This window comes from Temnothorax longispinosus, chromosome 8, assembly GCF_030848805.1.
Source record: "Temnothorax longispinosus isolate EJ_2023e chromosome 8, Tlon_JGU_v1, whole genome shotgun sequence".
Classification (NCBI taxonomy): Eukaryota; Metazoa; Arthropoda; class Insecta; order Hymenoptera; family Formicidae; genus Temnothorax; species Temnothorax longispinosus.
This window is the reverse complement of record NC_092365.1, coordinates 11,789,086-11,812,180: the sequence shown is the minus strand read 5'-3', so window position 1 is coordinate 11,812,180 and position 23,095 is coordinate 11,789,086. Positions and strand designations below refer to the sequence as shown.

General features: G+C 38.0%; 3 protein-coding genes across 7 annotated transcripts in view; 1 reads left to right on the top strand and 2 right to left on the bottom strand.

The window, feature by feature from the left end:
* The window catches only part of Dpp10 (Dipeptidyl peptidase 10), a 235,589-nt gene that overhangs the window by 201,213 nt on the left and 11,281 nt on the right, over positions 1-23,095 (top strand). For all 5 annotated transcript variants that reach the window (XM_071785411.1, XM_071785409.1, XM_071785408.1 and 2 more), the window contains 2 exons: positions 1,234-1,428; positions 3,935-4,095. In XM_071785411.1, the coding sequence (XP_071641512.1) occupies positions 1,234-1,428; positions 3,935-4,095 (356 nt within the window). The remainder of the gene's footprint in view (positions 1-1,233; positions 1,429-3,934; positions 4,096-23,095) is intronic.
* Positions 11,506-12,232, bottom strand: LOC139817384 (uncharacterized). The gene has a single exon (XM_071785422.1). The coding sequence runs from the start codon at positions 12,176-12,178 to the stop codon at positions 11,639-11,641; it is 540 nt and encodes a 179-aa protein (XP_071641523.1). The 5' UTR covers positions 12,179-12,232; the 3' UTR covers positions 11,506-11,638.
* LOC139817382 (uncharacterized) lies at positions 12,191-13,248 on the bottom strand. Its single transcript, XM_071785421.1, has one exon. The coding sequence runs from the start codon at positions 13,060-13,062 to the stop codon at positions 12,265-12,267; it is 798 nt and encodes a 265-aa protein (XP_071641522.1). The 5' UTR covers positions 13,063-13,248; the 3' UTR covers positions 12,191-12,264.

The window sequence follows — 23,095 nt, the reverse complement described above, 5'->3', positions numbered from 1 at the left end:
TAATACTCCTAAAGACCTGTTAAAAAACGACCAACCATCAAAAATAAAAAGGTCGAAGTTTGACCCCTTGCGAATTGGCGTGGAATGACCCATATGCACTACGGAAAGGTAAACACCCGCGAATCTAGCGCCGATCATGTTGCCACACTTTCCGTCTAGCGGCTCGAGTCAAAGGGAGCCGCCGCGCTGAAGATCGTGGGGACGCCGTCGCCACCGCGGTCACCACTCATCCGCGTCTCACCAATCGAAGCGACCAATAAGGGAACTTTCTCGGCGGAACGGTGGCGGCGGGGGAGATCGCGACGGCTGAAAACATTCATTCTGCCCGCAGCCATAGAGCAGTACGCACCACGAGTCAGTATCTAAAATTGTGTCCGAGCAAACGCGACTCTGTCGCGCGACAAAAGTCGATCGTGTGCGAATTTGTATCCTTATTTGGCGCATGTGCAAATTACATGTAATCTTACGAAAAAAACAAAAATAATGTATATTTTTATTTTTTTACTTTAGTTAAGTACTTGTTGGCTTTTGGCGCCCCCCTGACACCGGCGCCCGGGGCCTAGGCTCCTTTCGTCCCCCCCCCCTTTACACGGGGCTGATAAATGTTTATGTTTTTTGTTTTTAAAAGAGTATGAACATTTGTTTTTTATTTGTAAGAGAGTATGAACATTTGTTTTGTTTGTAAAAAAAGAACATTTATGTCTTTTGTTTGTAAAATGTTATTTTTGATCAAAGAAAACATGTCAAAAATAAGTTTTTCTTCCAGAAAATAATATTTCAATAGTGGGTAGTTCGGATATCTTGTCTGTCCTGTAAAATCCTGAACAGTGTGATAAAAAATGTATAAAATAAAATATATTTTCAACTTTTGTAACATTTTGTTACTTCTTGAATGAATAAATCTAGTTTTTGTGTGTGACCCATAATGCCCCAGTGACAGACCCATGGTGCCCCGGGTTTGAGACACTTTGGGTCATTTCTCAAAAAATGTGTTTTAATTTTTTTCTTAAAAACTAGTCAATATTTGCTAAATACGCTAAATAAATTTTAAAAAATATATAGTGCTTTAATTATTTTAAAAAATGAGACAAAAAATTTTATATTTAAAAGTATTTTTCAGAGTTTGAATTTTTGTGGCTCATGGTGCCTCGGTCTCCCCTACTTAATTGCTCATTGAAAGAAATATTTAAAACTCGATCATTTGTCTATATACCACGGTATTTATTTTTGCAGGTATGGTGCTCCTGGTTCACAATTAGTCACCGAGATGTTTAAAGTGGACTGGAACACATATTTGGCTAGTCGGAGGAACGTTATTGTCGCACAGATCGATGGCAGAGGAAGCGGAGGACAAGGCTATAAATTGCTTCACGAGGTTTATTACAGACTAGGTTCTGTAGAAGTGGCTGACCAACTTGAAGTTACAGAGTAAGCAAGATATTAACAGATATATCAAGATATATCTGTTTGTTTTTTAAAATATATTTGTCTAAAGAAAGATATTTTATTTTTATATTTATTAAGATATATTTGTAAAGATGTTAATAATAATTAATTCTTTAGCTTTCGCGATATTATATATAAGGCATAAACATACAAAATTTCGGTAGAATATATAAAATATGTCTTTATTCTTAATAAAATTATAATTAGAGATCAAGTTCAATATGCACTTGAAAATCCGAGTCAAATAAAATAATAAAGTTTTATTTTTTAGAATTCAAATAATATTCATAAGAAATAATATTTCATACATTGTACTTGCAAAGTAATCGGTCCCGATAGTTCATTTCAAACTCCTTAAATGAGTATCTGCAAGATTCAAAATGTACTCATAAGTAGTTTCTATCATAAAAAAAAACGAATCTTTTTAGTAGGGGAACTGTGCCTAATATTAGAGTTCTTATAATAAGAGTTAGGACACCGTTATAGCTTTGTCTTACTTCCACTAACTTCTTCTTGGCTATAAATGGCGGACTGGTGGACCAGTTATAACTTTGTCTCATTCCCACTTATAGCTTTGTCTTACTTTCACTGACTTGGCTAAAACATATGGCGGACTAATAAAAAATCGTCACCACATTGGCTTAACTCTTATTATAGAAACTTTATCTAATATCGCCCTTGTTTCTAATTCCGCACCCTACGATATTGGCTACGTTTACACCCAGCGACCTGATCGCGGCCTGACCTATATTGTGACCTGAAGTAGGTCTAGTCATCATTCGTTTACACCAAAAGAAACCTAAAAATTGACGGGATCGTATTTGGGATCGCCCTGAATTGCAGCAAATCCGAACAAGCAAATATAGCTTTTAGGACGCGTCGCGCTTGATTGCGCGTTTACATCGCAAATGATAACGGCCTATTTCAAGTCGGGTCACTAAAATACGTGGCCTGACCTGAAGCCAGGTCCGGTCGCCTATCAACTGTTTACAGCAGGCGGGCTAAATAATTTAGGTCGAATTTGAGGTACAGGCCGCTGCCTAATTTCAGGGTGTAAACGTAGCCATTGAGACTGTTACATGTTGCATTCTGTCAGTGAGCAGTGGAAGCTGTTGAACAACGCCGCTTTGGACGATCTTTTGTTTTACTTCAATTAGTATTGTGATATAAAAAGTATCATGGCAGTTCATAGTTTTAACGAGGTTTCGTAATTTCGCAAGAGGTATCTTCCGTTATTAATACGGCAAAAAAATATGTACTAAGAACGAATTTCTATCATGAAAACATGTGATATTGGCTAAGTTTACACCCTGAATTTAGGCCGCGGCCTATACCTCAAATTCGACCTAAATTATTTAGGCCGTCTGCTGTAAACATTTGATAGGCGGCTGAAACTAGCTTCAGGTCAGACTTTAGGTTGAATTTGAGGTATAGGCCGCGGCCTAAATGTCCCGGTGTACCCGTGCCCATTGTGTCTAATTTTATTCTTAAATTACAAATGTTTGTTGCTAACCATTATGCTTTAATCAGTTATGTATCTTCCTTGTGGTATTCCTAATTCCACCCTCTAAGAATATTCATTATACCACCCGTTTTTCCTAACTGATCTGCCTCTAGAATATCTCTGAAGCTGCCTCAGCCTCCTGTCTATTGAGTAACAAGATCTTTTTCTGAGAGTAAATCGGCCAAGCAAGACCATATCACCCCATCCTATAGTCCATGAAATTTCATGGGTTTTCTTAATCTTCTTTCTTTTAAAAATTAAAAGAGGATATCTTTATCAAATTAAACCTTATGTGCCCTATATTGAGTTGTTTCTATTTTCAGCATTGTGTGTCATAATTGTACTTTTAACAAAAATATGTAAGGGTGCGATATTAGGAACACTTTTTTTTATGTCGAAAAATGCTACTTTTTTGTTTTTCTTCAAAAAAGATAGATAAAGTAAATGTTGAACATATTTATGTCATAGAGATCATATTATGATAATTATATAATAAAATGACGCTGTTTAGTTATATTCTTATAGGAGTTTTTAGTCAAGATTTTGGTTTTTAAAAATGGGGTGCGATATTACACAGTTCCCCTACTCGAGCTCTAGAAATTTATTTTAAATTTTTAATCATATTTTTATTATATTTAATTTTAACTATTGATAATCTAATATTTGTAATTAACAAAAAATAATATGTGTATTAACCTAATTGTCGTTTTATACAAACAATTTGATTAGAAGAAACGTGAAATTTGTAATAAAATTCTCGTAAAAGATTTGAACATATTTGATTCAAATCTACTTGGAAGTATATTTGTTTTCCGAAGTACGCACGAAGGGTTCGAATCCATTTCGTTCAGATTCAAATCTGTTTAAAAGTACTTTTAGTTTTTCAAAGTAATTATAAAGAGTTCAAAACTACGTCAATAGATTCGATTATAAAATGCTTATCATAAGATGCTTAAAAAAAATCCATTGATTATAATTGTCCAGATACTTACGGGACTCACTACATTTCGTGGATAAACGAAGAGTCGCCGTATGGGGATGGAGCTACGGCGGTTTCGTCGCTGCTCTCGTTTTGGCTCATCCGGAACAAAAGGTGTTTCAGTGCGGCATAAGCGTCGCGCCTATTGTCTCCTGGAAGCTTTACGGTACTGTTCGCTAGATCATTGTGTTCTTGAAAATATAGTCGAATCTTCTCCTTAACCATCTTATTCTTAACATACTTTGTAAAGAAATTTTAATAATATTGACGTGGATTAAGCTTCAAAAATATTCTAAACACTGGAAGTAGCAAAAACATATTTGCAGCTATTAATTCTTTAATATTTTTATAGAACATGCGCGCGCACGCACACACACAAACGCTCTCTCTCCCTCCCTGCTCCTTCTCTCCCTCTCCCTCTGTCCTCTCTCCTCCCACTCGCGTGTATTGGCGCTAGACACTACCATGTCTCTTTAATAAATTCAAAAATCCAACCTAAGTGGTAGCTCTATTTCTCCTTCACAAAATTATGTTACCTAACTCAACTCAAGTGACATGTATTTCAAAAAAAGATGTGAAATCTTTAAATTAAATTGCGCCAATTGCAAAGAGAATATGTATATTACTTTGAAAAATAATTGGTTATGCAACTACTTTTAAAAAAAAACTTGCACATTCCTTCCTCATAGTTTTTAAGTGTGCAAGTAGAAACTTGCACATTGCTTCCTTATAATTTTTAAGTGTACAAATTATAAATTTGAACATTACTTTCTCACAATTTTCAAGTATGCAAATTATAAATTTGCACGTTGTTTAATCAACATTTTATTTCGCTCATAAAGCTTCCTCTATACGGAAGCCTTTTTGGCTCAACTTCCGAATAGCCCCTACCTCCGAATTTGATGAAACTTGCAGGAGTTGTTGACTATTAGAGGACATGTTCATACCATAAAGGATTTTGTACGGAAACAAGTAGGAACGGAGAAATTAGCGTCAAAAATTCGAAATTTGGTAAATGTCTACAATTAGAGCCCCAATCAGAGAAATCAATTGAAAAGAGGTAAATTCTATGTATTTTTGCTCCTCGAATCCAAAACTGTTGATAAAATTTGGGGGTCGCTTGTATATTTTAAGATATCGTTAAGAAAATGAGAAAAAAACACTACATAGGTTAGATGACGCGCTTTAAAAGTATTTAACTGTTTAAGGTTTTTTTGGGCACGCATGGGGGGGTGCCTAACCCACACCGCCAGGTGCACGGGGGGGGAGGGTGCGGGGGTGGGCAGAACCCCCTTCCGGCCCATACATGTACTTTGATATATTTCACAGTTTTCATTTTCTTAACGATATCTTAAGAAATACAAGCGACCCTCAAATTTTATCAACAATTTTGGATTCGAGGAGCAAAAATACATAAAATTTACCTTTTTTTAATTAATTTCTCGTTGGGGTTCTAGTTGTAGACATTTACCAAATTTTGAATTTTTGATGCCAATTTCTTCGTTCCTATTTGTTTCCGTACAAAATCCTTTATGGTATAAACGTGTCCTCTAATAGTCAACAATTCCTGCAAGTTTCATCAAATTCGGAGGTAGGGGCTATTCGGAAGTCTTACTGCCTTTTTTTACGTATTATTATTAGTAGATATTTATTAATTTGGTTTCCTCATAGAGGAAACTTTATGAGCAAAATAAAATGTTGATTAAGCAACGTGCAAATTTATAATTTGCATACTTGAAAATTGAATGTAATAAGAAAGTAATGTTCAAATTTATAATTTGTACACTTAAAAATTATAAGGAAGCAATGTGCAAGTTTCTACTTGCACACTTTTTTATTGTGATAATCTTTATTGCGACTAATATTTGTTATACTATTACAATAGTATTTTATTTCTACTTTAAAATAATTTGTTAAATATATAAAAATTGCTTTTATTAATAAAATTAGAAAATAATAAATTTCCTTAATTGGCTTAATTGTCTGGATTTTCTCAATATTTGAAATATCGGTATATTTTTAATTGTTCGAGAGCACGCGGTAGCGCGAGATAGCGCGAGATAAAAGACGACCACAAAAAAAACAGCAAGAAATACAATACAATAAAACAGAGTCTATTTAGTATATACAACTATTTACAGGATTGTTTAGAGCCGTGAGTGATAGCGCGCACTGAATCTATCACAGCAAGCAAGGTGACTAGCGGGTGCGAAATCGAAAGCGAATTGCAAGTCGAATTAAGCGGTTTGTACGAGCGGTGCTTCTATGCGAGTGAACTTCGACAAAAAGAGAGCCCTCGGTACAGCGGCAAACCTTTTATTAATTCCGAGTCGAGACTCTCTCCGGGCTAATAACCAATAGTTTTAAATAGCGAAGGTTGTTTAAGGACTCAAGTGCGTGATTGGTCGCCACAGGCCGCGCGCGGAAACATACGCGCTTGGCACGCGCGGAGCTCAGATATCGAGAGAGTGATTGGTTATCGGCAGCTCACGTCATCGCACCTACGTCACAATTGTCGGTCGGCGATCCGAAAAGATCGTTGCCTGTTTGCGAGCACAATGTTTACAGCATGAATCTTTTGCTTGGTGGCCGTGACTTTGTTATTGATAACAAATGTTAGAGAATTTTCTAGAATGCGAATACCGAAAGATCCATGCTATAACTTGGCACAGGATACGCTTTTGAAGCGAAATATTTAGACGAATATTTTATAGAAAGCGTGTTTGCGCTGACATGCAACCGAAAGCGATTTTCGTGATACGGATTATCACGATCTCAAACATTAATTCTATTATATTCTTCAGTCTTTTCTACCCCTATTTCATATATAATTCTTTAAAATTTGGTTGATTAGACCAAACTTTATAAGGCTTCTATGTATTGTCACGACTTTTTTGCACTCCCGGACCGCTCCGGGACGTGTGCCGGATCAAAAGGACTTAGGAGAGCGGGATGGTAGGCCTCTCCAGTGATTTCCTCGCACCTCCGATACTCCACGAAATATTCCGAATGTTGGGCGCCAGACGCGTACATTCGCGTCCACGAAATCGCGAAAACCTAAACGAGACGCAAAACGAAGTGTGGAGGTGCGTGGAATCGGCTAGCTTGACCTAATCACGGGCGGGGTTAATGAAGGGCAGCGCGATATTCGGCGGGGTGACACGTTAATTTCATACTCAGTCAGATAACAAAGAAAATAACATTTATTGAGTACTGGTTGTCGAGAAAATAATAACGTTTATCCATCCGGCTTCGATCAAACACAAGATAAATTCGAGAAATAAATCAAGAATAGCCGGTGGCGGGGTGTCGGGATTCATCTAACAGAAATAATAGTAATGCGGACGCGAGACACCCACGGAGGATTAATTGAGTCTCTAATAAACACGCTGAAGGCTCTATTCTCAAACAATTAATAATTCAAGTCGAAAACCGTACGAAAACTCTGTCGCAATGATATATTAACCTAACGCGAGTGATTTTGCTCGGGCGCAACGGGGAGGCGCCGAGTCATTTAACCAGGCAAAGAATACGATAACTAATGCAAAATACGGGATTAATGCGGTTCTCCAATGAGGCGGAATACCGGTCAACGCGAAATACTAGAGTCGCGATATCGCTAATAACCACGGAACGCCATGAAGAACTACGCAAGTAACATCTAAACGCACGAAACGTGTGAACGCCGGTAATTTCTTAACAAGAGTACAAGTCTAACATAATTAATCAATCGGCGGGAACGACATTCGACCGCGATTAACAATGCCATCGATGTCCCAACGTAAAATTCGAGGTTGTCGCTAGCAGGGACGCCATAGGACGTACGCAAGTAATACCGGACGCAACGTTTCTCAACGCGAGAGCACAATTATTAACCCGTAATAACGAGATCCGAACACAAATCGATACGCTAACACCGACGCTCGAACACAAGAATTTCCCGACGCGAAGAAACGGTAACGCAATTGACGAAGTACCGGCCCGTATGCGGCCGTACACCAAGGTCGCGAGAACAACGCAACATACTCGCGATATCGAACTCATTAACGCCTATCGCGATCTCCAGGGATTCGCCATAACGCTTGTACCACGGTTCCGCGGCCACGATACCATCCCGAGGCCCTTCGCTCTCGTTATCGATCGCGAAATTACACTCGATCTTAACATACGTTATCCCGAGCGAGAGCGTGCACCGGAGGGCGGTGTCGTGGTTTTACATATCGCGATTTACGGGCAACCTCACCGGTGATACGCCTCCTCCTGGGCTCCTCGCCGTCGCCTTCCACCAACGATCCTCGATCCTCCAGACAAATATCGAAATACCCGACTCGGGGTGGCTATCGCGTATCTTACGAAACGTATCTCGCCGACGGACGACCAGAGAGTGAAACGCTAAACCCGCTCGATTGCGGAATCAATACGGTACCCCTTCCTGAGGGGCGCGCGAGCCAATCGGGCGCGAGCTTGCAAGCCCGCGGTGTCCCGGCGCAGTGCTGTCGATACGAGATCCTTCGGGGGCGGGCAACGGTCCCTCGGCGGCGTACAACTCCTCAAATTTTGTCCTTAGCGGCGGACGGAACTTCGCTCGTGCCGGTGTGCCTCCGGTTTGACCCTGGGGCGGTGGCCAGCCACCCCGTGGGTCGGTGTTTTGTGGAGATCATTTGCTGAAGCCGGGTTTTTACCCAGGCGTCTGGGGCCCCGCTATTGGCGGCCTCGTCCGTCGCTGCCTCACGTGCCGCACGCCTGCCGCGTTGCTCTCGCCAGCCCGTGATCTCTGCTGCTTCCGTGTTTGCCACCCCTCCTCGGTTATCAATCGTCCTTGATTTCCTTCGCCGATTACTCCCTCAAAGGTTTGCCGTGGTGTGGGTGAGGTGCCGCGCGTATTACATTGCATAAAAACAAAAGAAAGTAATCAGAATGCGGAAACGCGATTAACTACGACCCCTGGAGATCTCGCCGTTGCCTCCCTGGTCCGTCCCTGGGCGTGAAATTCCGCGTCTTGTGACGGCGGCGGGGCGCCGCGACGATGCGGCGAGCCGCAACGTCACAGTATATATGGATTCTTCGAAATTTCAAACGTCTGTAACTCAAGAACTGATTATCCAAATCTTAAAAAATTATATATGAAATAGGGGTAGAAAAGACTGAACAATATAATAAAATTAGAAATAGATCGATATCTCAAATATTGAGAAAGCTACAGCGTAAAACACACTTTTCTAAAAAATGAAAATCCCCTTAAAACCCATACCAGTCGACAGATTTTAATAAAATTAGAGGAGAACATACTTTCTATGATACTCTATTTGTGTGAAAAATTTTAACTCGGTATCTAAGAAATTGTAGAAGTAGATGCGTGTACAAAAAATCCGTACACACACACACACACACACGCGCGCGCGCACACACAAACGCACGCACGCACGCACGCACACACACACATACTTCCGGACATTTTCTACTAATATGATTTCTCGACATTTTGGAACATTCTAAACCTATTTCCATCAAAATCTTGAAAAAAATTTTTTTCATCATTACAAAGCTTTTTCTATAAGGAAGCAATAAAACCCAAGTGGTATCTTTGTGTTTCTATTCAATAAGGGTCTTCCTACTATTCCAACCCAAGTGGTAATAGCTTCTTAATTCTCCTTAACAAATTTTTAATATTACAATTAAAGAATAATTTTAATCACAAAGTATTAAAGAAGTAACAGTAGAAAATAAAAATATTTAAATAAAATAAAATAAATAAATTTTTCTTTTAAAAAAACTTGGTGCTTCTTTTTACTCCTGTCGCATTCTTCCCTAAATTATGTTTATTGTTTTTTTATTCAATCAAAAATCTTAGTACTAATGAATAAATAAAGTAATCGCTCGTATATGTCAAAATACAATGGGAATAAAGGCCAACAATCGAGCATAACAAAGGATGTCAAATCAATAGTTCATTTAATAATATATACATATGACGGGACGTTTCGAACACACAGTGTCTTCTTCAGCCGATAAATACGAATAATTACATGGAGTCGCGCAATAAGCAAAGTATCAAATAATCAAAAAAATAATAAATAAGGAGGTAAAACAGTCAAAGACGAGCAAGAATTTTTCTCGATGGTAAATGACAAAGCCATCCGGAGTCACATCTTACATGAGAGCATTCGACTAAAATGTAACATTGTGTACATATATAAATATCTTTAGAGTCTATTGTGAAATGTAAAATTGTATATATATGAGTATCTGTAGAGTTAATTCGCAAGTCTGCAGTCAAAGGTAAATCCATGATTTATTCTTTGTTGGATGGCGAAAACGAACCAAGTCAGTTGTTGAAAGCGTTAAATCTTAGGTCAATCAGCGGTGTGGTCAAGTTTATAATACGTTAATTACAGAATTAAGTCGTGGTCCGATGTCTCGCGCTCTCACGGTCGATGTTATCTCCTTTGTGTCTCAAAAACTAATATTATTAAATAAACTATTGATTTGACATTCTTTGTTATGCTCGATTGTTGGCCTTTATTCCCATTGTACTTAAAGGAAACTACCACAACTGTCCGGCTCCGATTTGAATTTCCTTTAAGTATGTTGTTAAACACAAAAATCCAACAGACACGTATTTTTTTATAGGGGCTCTAATTCATCTTTGTTCGGTAGTTCTTTAAATTTATTTTCGGTATAATCGGTTTAGCGGATTTCGCTCTGACCGATTCTCCTCGCGACTACCGCGCTCGTTGACGCGAGCTCCGCGTCGAGCTGCCGTTCGGGTCCGTCCGGCGCGCCTCGGGTAGGTTCGTTATCCCGCCGGGCCCGGCTCTCTGCAGATCAGATTCGTCTCGCTACCGCACCGGTTCGCACGTGTTCGGACCGGCTGCTATTATTCTAAGTTATTCGCATTGTATTTGGTTCTGTTCGGGACTCGTGTGTGTGTGTAATTAGTATTAAAACAGACAATTCAGAGAGATAGTGTGATTTGTTTCTCGACCCGCTTGATCGCGAGAAAACGCCGTAGATCAATCGCGGGAGCGCAACCAGGCGCTACATATTTTACAATCTTTAGGGGGTGAAACACTCCTTCGAAAAAATCGGTTTTTCTCTTTCGGGCCGAATATCTCCGAAACTATAAGAAATAGAAAACTTTTCCAAAATGGAAATTAAATGGCTTTAAAAGTACTTTGAAATAATGACAAAATATTTTTTTTATTTTTTTTATTTTTAAATATACCCCCGTTACCAATACATTTTTTTCAAAATTTTTTATCATTAAATAAAAAGTTATTTTTTTACGAATTCAACCATATATGATAAAGTTATGTTACGATAAACCATTTTTAAGAATTAATTACAAACGCCTCCGTATATACGCTATCCATGCTCATCCGTACTATGTGCGTAAGTAATTATTGTCGAAACAATAAGATATATAAAAAATGTTGTAAGTAAAATTTTTATAGTTTTCTATATGCTAATTGTATATAGGTATGTATATAATATATATTTAGGTTTTCTAAAAATGTAATAATTTTTAAAATACTCCCAGCCTTGTTATTATTTCTTTGACATTTACGTTTTTCTATAAATAAAGATTATAGACAATTTTATTCAAAATTCATTCACTTATAATAAAATTATTTTATAAACATGAATCTTTGAGAAATGAGCAAAAAAATCACTATATATCTATGTCGCAGCGCTACACTTTGTATTTTTCACTCATTATACACATTACAATAATGATATTCGACGAAAAAATGTTTCAAGCATAATGAATTCTTGCACCAAGAACATCTTACTGCAGCTATATTATCACAATCTTCGATATCACATGTTGTTGAACTGTCATACAAACTAAATTGTACTGGATTTTCAAATTCTTCTGGTCTTTCGTTTGTATAACCACTTTTAAACCACGAATATTTAAATAAGTTGTGATATCGTGGGGATGACAATTGATTATGTATCAGAGATTGCAATTTTATTATATTATTTCGTTCATGCAAATTTATATTACTTTCCAATAGTAAAACAGTATTTGAAAACCTTTTAGCAAAATTTTTCCAAATTCTAAATCTATAAACATCTAATGGTTGTATTTTTCCTGTAGTGCCTTTCGGTATTATCATAGTAGTAATAAATTTTCCTGGAGGTGTTAAATCCGAAATGACATTAGGGCAATGCCCAGTCCAGGAATCGATAAGAAGAACGCTACTAGAACCAATGTTTGGAAAATAAGCTTCTTCTAACCACATTTTAAAATGATTTGTAAGAAATATAAATGTTAATTTAATAGCTCTTTTATAACTCTTATTAGATTGTTAAATAAAATATAAAATAGTTATAAACGGAAGTATATACCTGATGTCAGTTTACCAGATTTTGATGCTTTTACAATAACATTTGTTGGTTTAAACAAGTTTTCTTCTACTCTTGGTTCAAATCTACCAGTAACTTCTTTTAATACAATAAATAAAGGTGACAGCAATTTGCCATTACTGGATATTATTGGTTGTACCGTGTATAAATGGGTTGTTGCATAGAGATATAAGAATAGAGTGCGCGAGTCATATGCTAGCACGTAAGAGGCTGCGATATAGGAATAGAAAAAGAACGCTGCATATAGGCCCTTTCTGTCTTTGTCTACGCGTGCATGCGAAACAAAGACAGAAGGGGCCCATGGGCAGCTTTCTCTTTCTATTCTGCGCAGCTTTCTCTTTCTATTCCTATATCGCTTTTTCAGCTCGCTCGCGCACTCTATTCTTATATCTCTATGGGTTGTTGACGATACAGATTGCACGACACGTTCCACTGTCTTTACTTCTTGGTTATCCAATGATCTTCCAGAATAAATTTCCAATTGGAAACCACTTTGATCTGAATTATAAATATTTTCAGATCCAAACTGTTCAATAAGAGGTTTTACTGTTTCCAGAAAATCATTAGCTGTTTTTTGCAAATCAACAAAATCTTCCAATGTTTTTCTAGTGACAAACTTCGTAACTTTTCTTGAAACAATTCGGTGAGACTTCTTGAATCTTGCTATCCAACTGGGAGATGCTTTAAATATAGGATTTAAATTTTCTATTTCTTTTTGAGCTTGTAAAGCCCATCTTTTTAGATCAATATCATGAACCATAAATCCTGATTCAACAGCTGCAGTAAATTTATCATGTGTAACTTGGGAGATGTAAGAAAAATTTATCTGTACGACTTCCACCTGATTCTATTTCCCATTGCCTTAACTGGCGTTCAGATGAAACTCTTTTAAAATGGTGTTGCACTAATTTTAGAGAACGATTCTTTTATCTTGCCGTCATTTCTTGCATTAGTGTCCCAATTTCACCAATACTCAACAGCTCGTCTTTTATAAAAACTGTCAAAATTTTCATTATTATTTGAACGTTGAGGATGAGAATTTAAATTATCTTCACTCCATGTTTCGTTGCCATCTTCAATTATTTCAAAAGTATGTAATTTATAAGGTTTTTGATGATAACCGAGATATTTTTCTTCCGTTACTTTCAACTCATTATAATGAAAAATGCCATCCAGCAATAATTTTTGTATGTTTTCTTTTAATTCTACTTCTGCTTCAGTTACTGGCGTTTCTGTTACATATATTGAATTTATTGACACCAATAAAAGTCTAACAACATTAAGCGGATTGATAATCATTTCTAAAGATGTTAAACTTTGTTTACTATTATAATATATAAAAACGGTTTAACACATTGCACAGATATGATTATAACAATAAGACTGTACTGACTGTGAATATAAGACTGCTACATGAAACTATTTATACTGTCCAGTACTGTCCACTTATTTTGAATGTACATGTAAAATTATATCTTATCTTATCATACGGTATATAATTCATTTTAAAAATATTATACTTATCTCAAAAGTACATTGAATTGCTAAAAAATGTCATTTTTCAAAAATGTGTGATGTTACGATTCTGATATGAGAAACGTGTGATATGTCACGATTCTGATAAGAGATATCTCATAATTGAAGATGACGAAGAAGCACGGAGTGATAGATAATTTAAATTCTCATCCTCAACGTTCAAATAATAATGCAGATTTTGATAGTTCTTATAAAAGACGAGCTGTTGAGTATTGGCGAAATTGGGGCACTAATGCAAGAAATGACGGCAAGAAAAAGAATTGTTCTCTAAAATTAGTGCAACACCATTTTAAAAGAGTTTCATCTGAACGCCAGTTAAGGCGATGGGAAGAACAAATAGAATCAGGTGGAAGTCGTATTGAGGATATTTTAAAAATTATTACATTTTTAGAAAACCTAAATATGTATTATATACATATATACAATTATAAAGCATATATAAAAAAACTATAAAAATTTTACTTACAACATTTTTTATATATCTTATTGTTTCGACAATAATTACTTACGCACATAGTACGGATGAGCATGGATAGCGTATATACGGAGGCGTTTGTAATTAATTCTTAAAAATGTTTTATCATAACATAACTTTATCATATATTTTTGAATTCGTAAAAAAATAACCTCTTATTTGGTGATAAAAAATTTTTAAAATTTTGAAAAAAATGTATTGGTGGCGGGGATATATTTAAAAATAAAAGAAATAAAAAAATTATTTTGTCATTATTTCAAAGTACTTTTGAAGCCATTTAATTTCCATTTTGGAAAAGTTTTCTATCTCTTATAGTTTCGGAGATATTCGGCCCGAAAAAGAAAAATCGATTTTTTCGAAGGGGGGTTTCACCCCTCAAAGATGAATTAGAGCCCCTATAAAAAAATACGTGTCTGTTGGATTTTTGTGTTTAACAACATACTTAAAGGAAATTTAAATCGGTGCCGGACAGTTGTGGTAGTTCCTTTAGTACTAATGTTTAAATTTTGAAGTCTAGCAACGCCAAGTTTTTTTACAAGAAAAATTTATTTATTTTATTTTAATTAAATATTTTTATTTTGTACTATTACTTCTTTAATTCTTTGTAATTAAAATGATTCTGTCTCGGGGGGGGGGGTGTAAGGCCTCGGTTGCGAGTTGGTCAGTGGTTCGAAGGACCAAAAGAGGTGTGTTGCGTCTCCTCAATGCGAATTAACCGAAATAAACGAACGCGACTCACCTTTCGGTCGGCCGTCATCTCCTGGAGGGATTCGTCCGTCCTTAGCAGGCGCAAGCAGCAAGCGGGCTGTTGGAGTTCGGCAGGGGTGGGTGCGCGTGAAAAGAGTGAACTATTCTGTTTGCTTTTAATATAGAACACTGTATTTGACAGAACAGATATAAACGTGAATGCGAATCTTACAAATCGTTTGAAGTAGTTACGTTCACGGGGATCGCTTTCGCTCTGGAAAAGTCTCACGTGTTGTGCGTGCTCGCTTTGTGCGCGGTCTTGTGCGGATAAGTTGCCTCGTGGCCCCCGGTGGGCCTCGCGGTACAGGCTGCGCAGTCGCGCTGCCGCCCCTTCTTTTTGCGAACGTTCTCGCCAGTGCTTCGCGCCCCGATATGAGCCCGAATTATTTCGGCATTTCCTAACACGGGCTAGACAGAGCAAGCAGGCAGGCAGAAGCAAGCAGAGCAAGCAGGCAGGCAGCAAGCAGAACAAGCAGGCGGAGCGACAAGGCAGCAAGGCAGGCGAGATCACACTCTCGGAGGAGCAAGCACTATTCAGCCTTCTGTAGGTTTAAACGTGCTCGTGTGGATGTGCACGCCGAGACCGTTTTGCGATGAGTGCCTTTCGATGGCGTGACGATGAGTGAGTTCGCGGTCCTGTAATGTGCCGCGAGCGAGCAATTTGTTCTTCCTCTTATGACGGGTGCCCTCAAAGGGTGTGCGAGAGCAGCACCGATTGGTGAGTCGCGAAAATATCGATACCGATCCGAGCGATCTGCCGACGTTTCGTGCGAGTCACCGAAAATATGGTAATGTACCGATAATACTAATACTAACGAAGGTAACTAATATTAACACTAATACTAATAATGACGAAACTATTTACAAAGGCGAGCGCCAAACAGATTCTTTGTAATATTAAAAATTTGTTAAGGAGAATTAAGAAGCTATTACCACTTGAGTTGGAATAGGAAGACCCTTATTGAATAGGAACACAAAAATATCACTTGGGTTTTATTTTTTAAAAGTAGTTGCACAACCAATTACTTAAAAAAGTAATATACATATTCTCTTTGCAATTTCGCAATTTAATTTAAAAATACATCTTTTTTTGAAATACGTGTCACTTGAGTTGAGTTAGGTAAAATAATTTTGTAAAGGAGAAATAAAGCTACCACTTAAATTGGATTTTTGAATTTACAAAATACATTGCGTGTACTTGGCGCCTTTTTTTACCTTTTTTGAAAAAGGTAATTTTGTACTGATATTACGGATTTTGTAGTGTTAAGCAAGGATCGGCAAAAAAATTTCATTTTTTATTTTTTAATTATTCACGAAATTATAAATAACAACAAATTAAATTTCTATTGAATTAGCAAATTAGTAATTAGTCACAAAAAATTATTATTTACATAAAAATTAATAATATTTAGGTAAAAGTGAATTATAGATTACTTAAAGAATTGGTGTAAGTTGTCAGAAAAAAATTTCTAGTTCGTAAAAGTTAATATTTAGGTAAAAATGAATTAATTTCTTTTGCAAATTGGTAATTAGTAGAAATAAATTCTTTATTATTAAAATAATTAATAGTTTATCAAAAATAAATTACTATTTAGTTGAAAATTAATATATATATATATATATATATATATATATATATATATATATATATGTATAATTAGTAGGAAAATAATTACTAATTTTTTCAATAATAAATAAATAGGTAAATTACTTATATTTTAAAAATTATTAATTTGTTGAATATAAATAATTTAAGTATTGCAGTTAAATGATTCACAATTTTGTGTATTTTAGTCTGTAAAACATGAATCTATAAGTTAAAATTGTCGCTCTCAATTAGGAAAAAAGTTATTAAGTACTAAAATTGATAGCTGCGTGGCTAGAATGTCTATCATACTAACATAATGTAGATGTATCATACATGATCATGGGTAGTGACGTAAAAGTGCATGAAATTATAGTAATAATACAGTATAACGACAACCCGTCCTATAATAGACTGGCGCCTTACTTTAATTATGTGCTATTATTTGACTTTGTATGAAAAAGAGACAATTCCTTTAAGAAAAAATATGTAATTTGCAACATGGATCTGCATACTTTTTCTTAAAAGCAACTATGTCTTTTTTCATACTAATTGATTCGTCTCATTATTCTGTGCATAAAAGTATTAAGGTAACATTACCGAAAACTTAATGTTTTACAAAATATTTTGTATTTTATGTCAAAATACTAGAACTTTTAAGCCTAATAATTTCAAAAGTTTTTAATGAAAAAATACTTTATTACAGTGTTTTGAAAAGCTCTCGAGATTAACTACAAGAATATGTATTGAAAAATAGGGATTTTCATTTAAGAAATTAAAGGTGACCTTCACGTGATCTTCAAACGCCTATCCAAGGTCAAACTAATGACACCATCTTATGTGCCCCTTGAAACCGTATAACTTTTGTCTGAAACATTTTTGCTGAAAATGCTTCGTTGAAGAATTATCGAGGTGCGTTTTTTAAAATGGGACACCCTGTATATGTTATATTTTTTATATGTCATATATATCATATAGAATCAATTTTATTAATCAATAAGTGCTCGTAAAATTTTTTTTAATTTCTTGAAGTTGGGACCACGCGTACTTTATTTCTCACATCGAAAACAACTTATGTGTAAAATTTTAGGTCGATTGGGAGCAGAGGTCATTTGGAACTATATCCAATCCTCTTAGAGTCTAATCTTTTTTGTGTGTGAGAAGAACATATTTAATTTAATTATTTTTTTAAATGTTAGTGTTGTGTAGGTGCTGGTAAATAATATTTCGGATGTATGCTTCTTAACACTTTGCTTTATTCGCTGACGCGTACAATATCGGAGAGCACGACAAGGCACGTGTGACTTCGTTCGTGTCTCGTTCGTGTGTGTGCGGAAACGGAAATCCCCGCGCGGTAATCGGCGAGTCCACAACCGACGATCACCGTCCTACGCTACTCATTGGTCGCGCCCGTAGTGGCGCCGCAACTCTAATACGCACAGTTATTTGAACATACGTAGTCACACAACAGTTAGAAATTGCTGAATACGAATATAAAATTTACCAAAATTTATTTTGTTGTTATTGTTTTTGTGAATAATCGAGAGGCCTGTTCGTTTTAGCTGAACATGTTGCACGGTTCATCTTTTCTCTTTTTCTCTTTAACGTGAAAAGAAAAAGAGGAAACACGAGCCGTGCAACCAGTTCAGCAAAACGAACAGGCCAAATGTTTTCAGACACCAAGATATAAAATCAACGTCTATCATAATAAATGGACTCGAATCAATTAATATTTTAACTTGCCTACAATATTAATTACGCTATAGATCACTTTCTCGTTTTCTTCAACTTTTACAAGACAGCAATTTACAAGACATGTACAAGACAGCATATGCATACGTGTGTGATTTTGGATGCTATAATATTATATGACATATTGATGATCACACACACACACACACACACACACACACACACACACACACACACACACACACACACACACACACACCCACACACACACACGCACGCACGCACACGCACACGCACGCGCGCGCGCGCGCGCACACGCACACGCACACGCACACGCACACGCACACGCACACGCACACGCACACACAATCTGTCACATACTACGTTTATGCGAGCGTTACTTCTGTAGTAACTTATATGATAATTTCTCCACGTAAACGAGGGTTCTGTAGTAACTTATGATAATTCATCCTGCGTTTATCGTAAGTTACTATATATATACAGAAGTAACGCTCGCGTAAACATAGTAACGGTCACGACTGTCACTACCTATCTCCAACCGCTGATATTTCGCCTCTTGCGACACCCACATCTTAATTTTGTGGCACTTCAATCTTCGATCTTTGCGTGACGCGACCGAAATTTGGAATTAAACGATCGTATTTAATGATGAGAGATCATAACGTTGCACGATACATATTTCTAGGTTATAACTGACTGTGACAGCGCGCTGAACGCACTGTCTGCATTGAGCGCATACGACGCACATATATGCTGTCTTTTTTTAAACACTCGAGGTATCTTTAAAATGCCATCTATCGATGCAAAAACAACCGTACGGCGACGACGACGTATCTTAATTGTAAAATTGAATATTTCAGACTTTGCGTCGTAATATTTTCGCTCGTAAGGCACGTGGAGAAAAACTAAAAACACTTATTATATAAATCGATCCCAAGCTATCGATCAAGCCTACTTAGAACTTAATCCGTTGACTCGTTATTGAGATCTCGAAATCTCCGGTATTTGCAACTCGTGCGTTCGCGTAAAAGAGTAACGGTGCGGTCTCGCTTTGCGTGTACTTGGCGCGAGACACTACCATGTCTCTTGATAATGTTTATATAATTTTTATAAACTAGAATTATAAATCTACATCTTTTTGCCAAGAGATATAATATAATAATGCGACATTGTTATACAACATTAATAAACATAAATTAATATTTTATATTAGCAATTCGGAGTAGAATATATGTTATTAAATTGTGGAGATATATCTCCATAACTTTGCCTGTTACTAGAGCGCGGACGGAAAACTCACCTATATAAAGTAATAAATAGAAATACCCAAAAATATATATATAGCGCTCAGAACAAAAAACATCAAAAATCGCAAAAAAAAAACAGAAACGCAAAAAAATCAATGAAAATTAGCGTTATCTGAATATTGATGCTAAATCAATATTCGTAATTATGCATTGTCACGTTTTTTTAGTTGGGAATCGCGCCCGAGACGCAAGACGGATCAAAAAAGGAGGTGAGGAGAGAAGGATGATGGGCCTCTCCAAATGGTCTCTCGCACGTTCCGACAATTATACTCAAAATCAGAGTTGAGCGCCAGATCCGTAAGCTCGCGTCCACGAATTTATTCCAAAATCGTGAAAACTCGGAAATAAACACGATAGCGTAATTAGTCAGGCGTGCGAGGGATCGGCCAACTTGACCTAGCGGAGAAGGGCGGGATTGATAATGGGCAGCGCACAAATTTGGCGGGGTGACGGTTAGGGCCGGTCTACAATCAGTCATGTATCGGAGTCGGATGTCGGAACATAGCCGATGGTCCAATGAGAGAATTTCATTTTCGGAAACGAATTTTCCTCATTGGACCATCGGCTACGTTCCGACATCCGACTCCGACATACGAATGAATGTAGACCGTCGTGAGACAGGTTAATTTTACCCTACTGATGACCAGTCATTGCGATAGTAATCCTGCTCAGTATGAGAGGAACCGCAGGTTCGGACATTTGGTTCACGCACTCGGTCGAGCGGCCGGTGTTGCGAAGCTACCATCCGTGGGATTATGCCTGAACGCCTTTAAGGCCGTATCCTCTCTAGTCAAAGGTGGCAATGATATCTCTAGGAGTCTCGTAGTAATCGGTAACAATCTTTATTATAGTTAAGAAACACGGTGAAATCTGATGTCAAGGATCAAGAATTTAGTGAATTGAATGATTGAGTAGCTGAAATTAAATAACGATCTGAACTGAATACTGAATACTAGAATTTGTAGAATTACAGCACTGAATTAATGTGAAATCGAAAATAAGAATTAATGAAACTCTAGATGAAGTCGCAGTAAACGCGTAGTAATATAACTGAATCAAAAGTCATCTGGTATAATCGAACAAAAGACAATTAGAAACTGCATCGAATTAATGTCACATGTCACATGAGAAGAACTTAAACGCGAATTACATATGAAGTAAACATAGTATGACACACAGTCGAATAGAACTTAATACTAGACATAAGATATAATTAGGCGAAAGAAATGCGGCGCCACGCTCGGCGCGCAAACGCGAAATGTTCGAAACCGCAAAAGGGTTCCGTCGCCAGGGTACCATACGCTCGAAGGAGGCGCGGGACTTTAAACACGACGCTGAATATCATGCGACTTATACCGCACCGCTATAACACGCGTGACACTCTCAATCCGACGCACCATAGATCGCTCAATATAACTCGCGATAATTCTAAGTAGGCGAGAACGTCGAACGCGAAATATAACAAAAGGAAAAGCTAAATTTAACACAAGTATTGCACGCGGAGTCTAATACACATACAAATGACACACGCGAGAACACTTCGGACGACGCAAAATATAGTACGCAAAGACACCTAATATAACGCGGGATACCGCACGCGATTACACCAAGTACAACGCAAAATAGAACGCAAAATCGAAAACGCGTATGCGAAAGCAAACGCGAGTACACCGCACGACAGTAATGGCGGATATACGATTCCCGTACTTCGGCCGCTGCCGAAGGCTCGCCTGCATCCACTCATGGTCGCGATCTCCAGGAGCGGTAATCGATGACCCTTTTAGCCGACGAGATTATCTCGGGGCCCCTCGCGTCCAATGCCGACCGCCAACGCTAACACCAAAAATTACACCTTTTCGGCGATGTTCACTAATAAACCGCGTGTCAGACCGAGAACGTGACCTGGAGAGCTGGTTCGTGGCTTCACAAAGAGTTCAAGGCAACCTCACCGGCGCGACGTACGGACTCCTCTCTTGCGCCGCTGCTCTCAATTCTCGAGGCTCAGGCCAGAATTTCGCCAATCTTATACGGTAGCCAAAGTGCGCGGAAACAACGCGACTTTTCACGCCGGAGGACGACCAGGAAGAGATCGAGCGGAATTTGCTCGATAGCGAAATCGCTGGCGCGCCCCACCCAAGAATTGCGCGGCCCTTCTACGCGATAACGCGAGCCAACCAGAGACGGGCTCGCGAGCTCGCGATAACATCCTCGCGCAGTGCCGTCAGCATATCCTGCAGGGGCGTCTGGCGACCTCTCGTTCTCGCAGCGGCCTCCCGGGATTCTTTTTAGCGGTCTGAACTCGCTGGTTCTTCGAGAGTCCTCTCCGGTGACCCTAGGATGGTGGTCAGCCATCTCGGGTCCAGTCATTGAAGTGGAGGTTGGGCGGGGAACTCGTTCATTCCTGGCGCCGGGGGCCCTGCCACAATACGTTCCGCTAGCCGTCGAATCACGCGCAACGCGCGTGTTTTTTCGCGCCCTTCTCGTCTCGCCGCCCGCGAGATGCCGCCAATAATCGCCTCAACGGTCGGCCCTCTCCTCTGGTCTCGAATCCCTCGATTAGCCGCATTCTGATGGAGACGTCCCTGTATGTTCGCTTCGACGAGGTGCAAACCCGCCGTTTGTGACGGCGCGGCGGCGCCGGCCGCGGTGCCGCGGCGCGGCGGCGGAGACGCTGGCTGCCGCGATGCAGCGGAACTGCATAAACGTCACAGCATAAAAACATCCCATTCTCCAATGACTTTGACTTTGACATATGTTGCATATTTGCTTCGCAAAGTACATGGGCTTTCCACGCGTGAAAAGTTGTAAACCCACGTAGCACCTCGTTTCGCGTGGAAAATATGTATGCGTGGAGGCAGTAGCTTCCGCTCCCATAAAAAAATAGGTAGGGTACATATTTTTCGGGCTCCCCCAATTGATTATCACTGTCGGAGTCACAACAATAATTTTTATCAAGAAAGCCAGAAAAAAATATTAAAATTAGGAAGAGCCTCTATTCCGAATAATTACCTTTATGGTTTCTTTTCAACTTGCGAGTCTGATCACCATTTTTAAGTTTCAGATTTATGTTTAGAGAACAAAAATGCATAGAAATTGGGTATTCTTACCCATTATTTTATATAGATGAGTTTTCCGAAGGTTAACCTGCGTTTTTCTATTTTTTTTTGCGATTTTTGATGTTTCTCGTCCCGAGAGCTATTTTTAAGTTTTATATTCATGTTCAGAGGCCAACAATATGTAAAAATTTGGTATTTTTATTTATTTTATATAAGTGGATTTTCCGAAGATTTAGGGGAGGCCGGGGCTAGTTGGTACACGGCAATTGTTGCAAAAGCGACAAAAGATAATATTGCATAAAAAATATAGTATTTTTGCAAAAACATTGCGATAATATTTTAATTAGTTATTTTAGGCTGAGCAGCGTATTTTC

Coding starts and splice junctions, on each gene's coding strand:
- LOC139817384 (XM_071785422.1), bottom strand. CDS start 12,178: ATGTGGTTAGAAGAAGCTTATTTTCCAAACATTGGTTCTAGTAGCGTT.
- LOC139817382 (XM_071785421.1), bottom strand. CDS start 13,062: ATGGTTCATGATATTGATCTAAAAAGATGGGCTTTACAAGCTCAAAAA.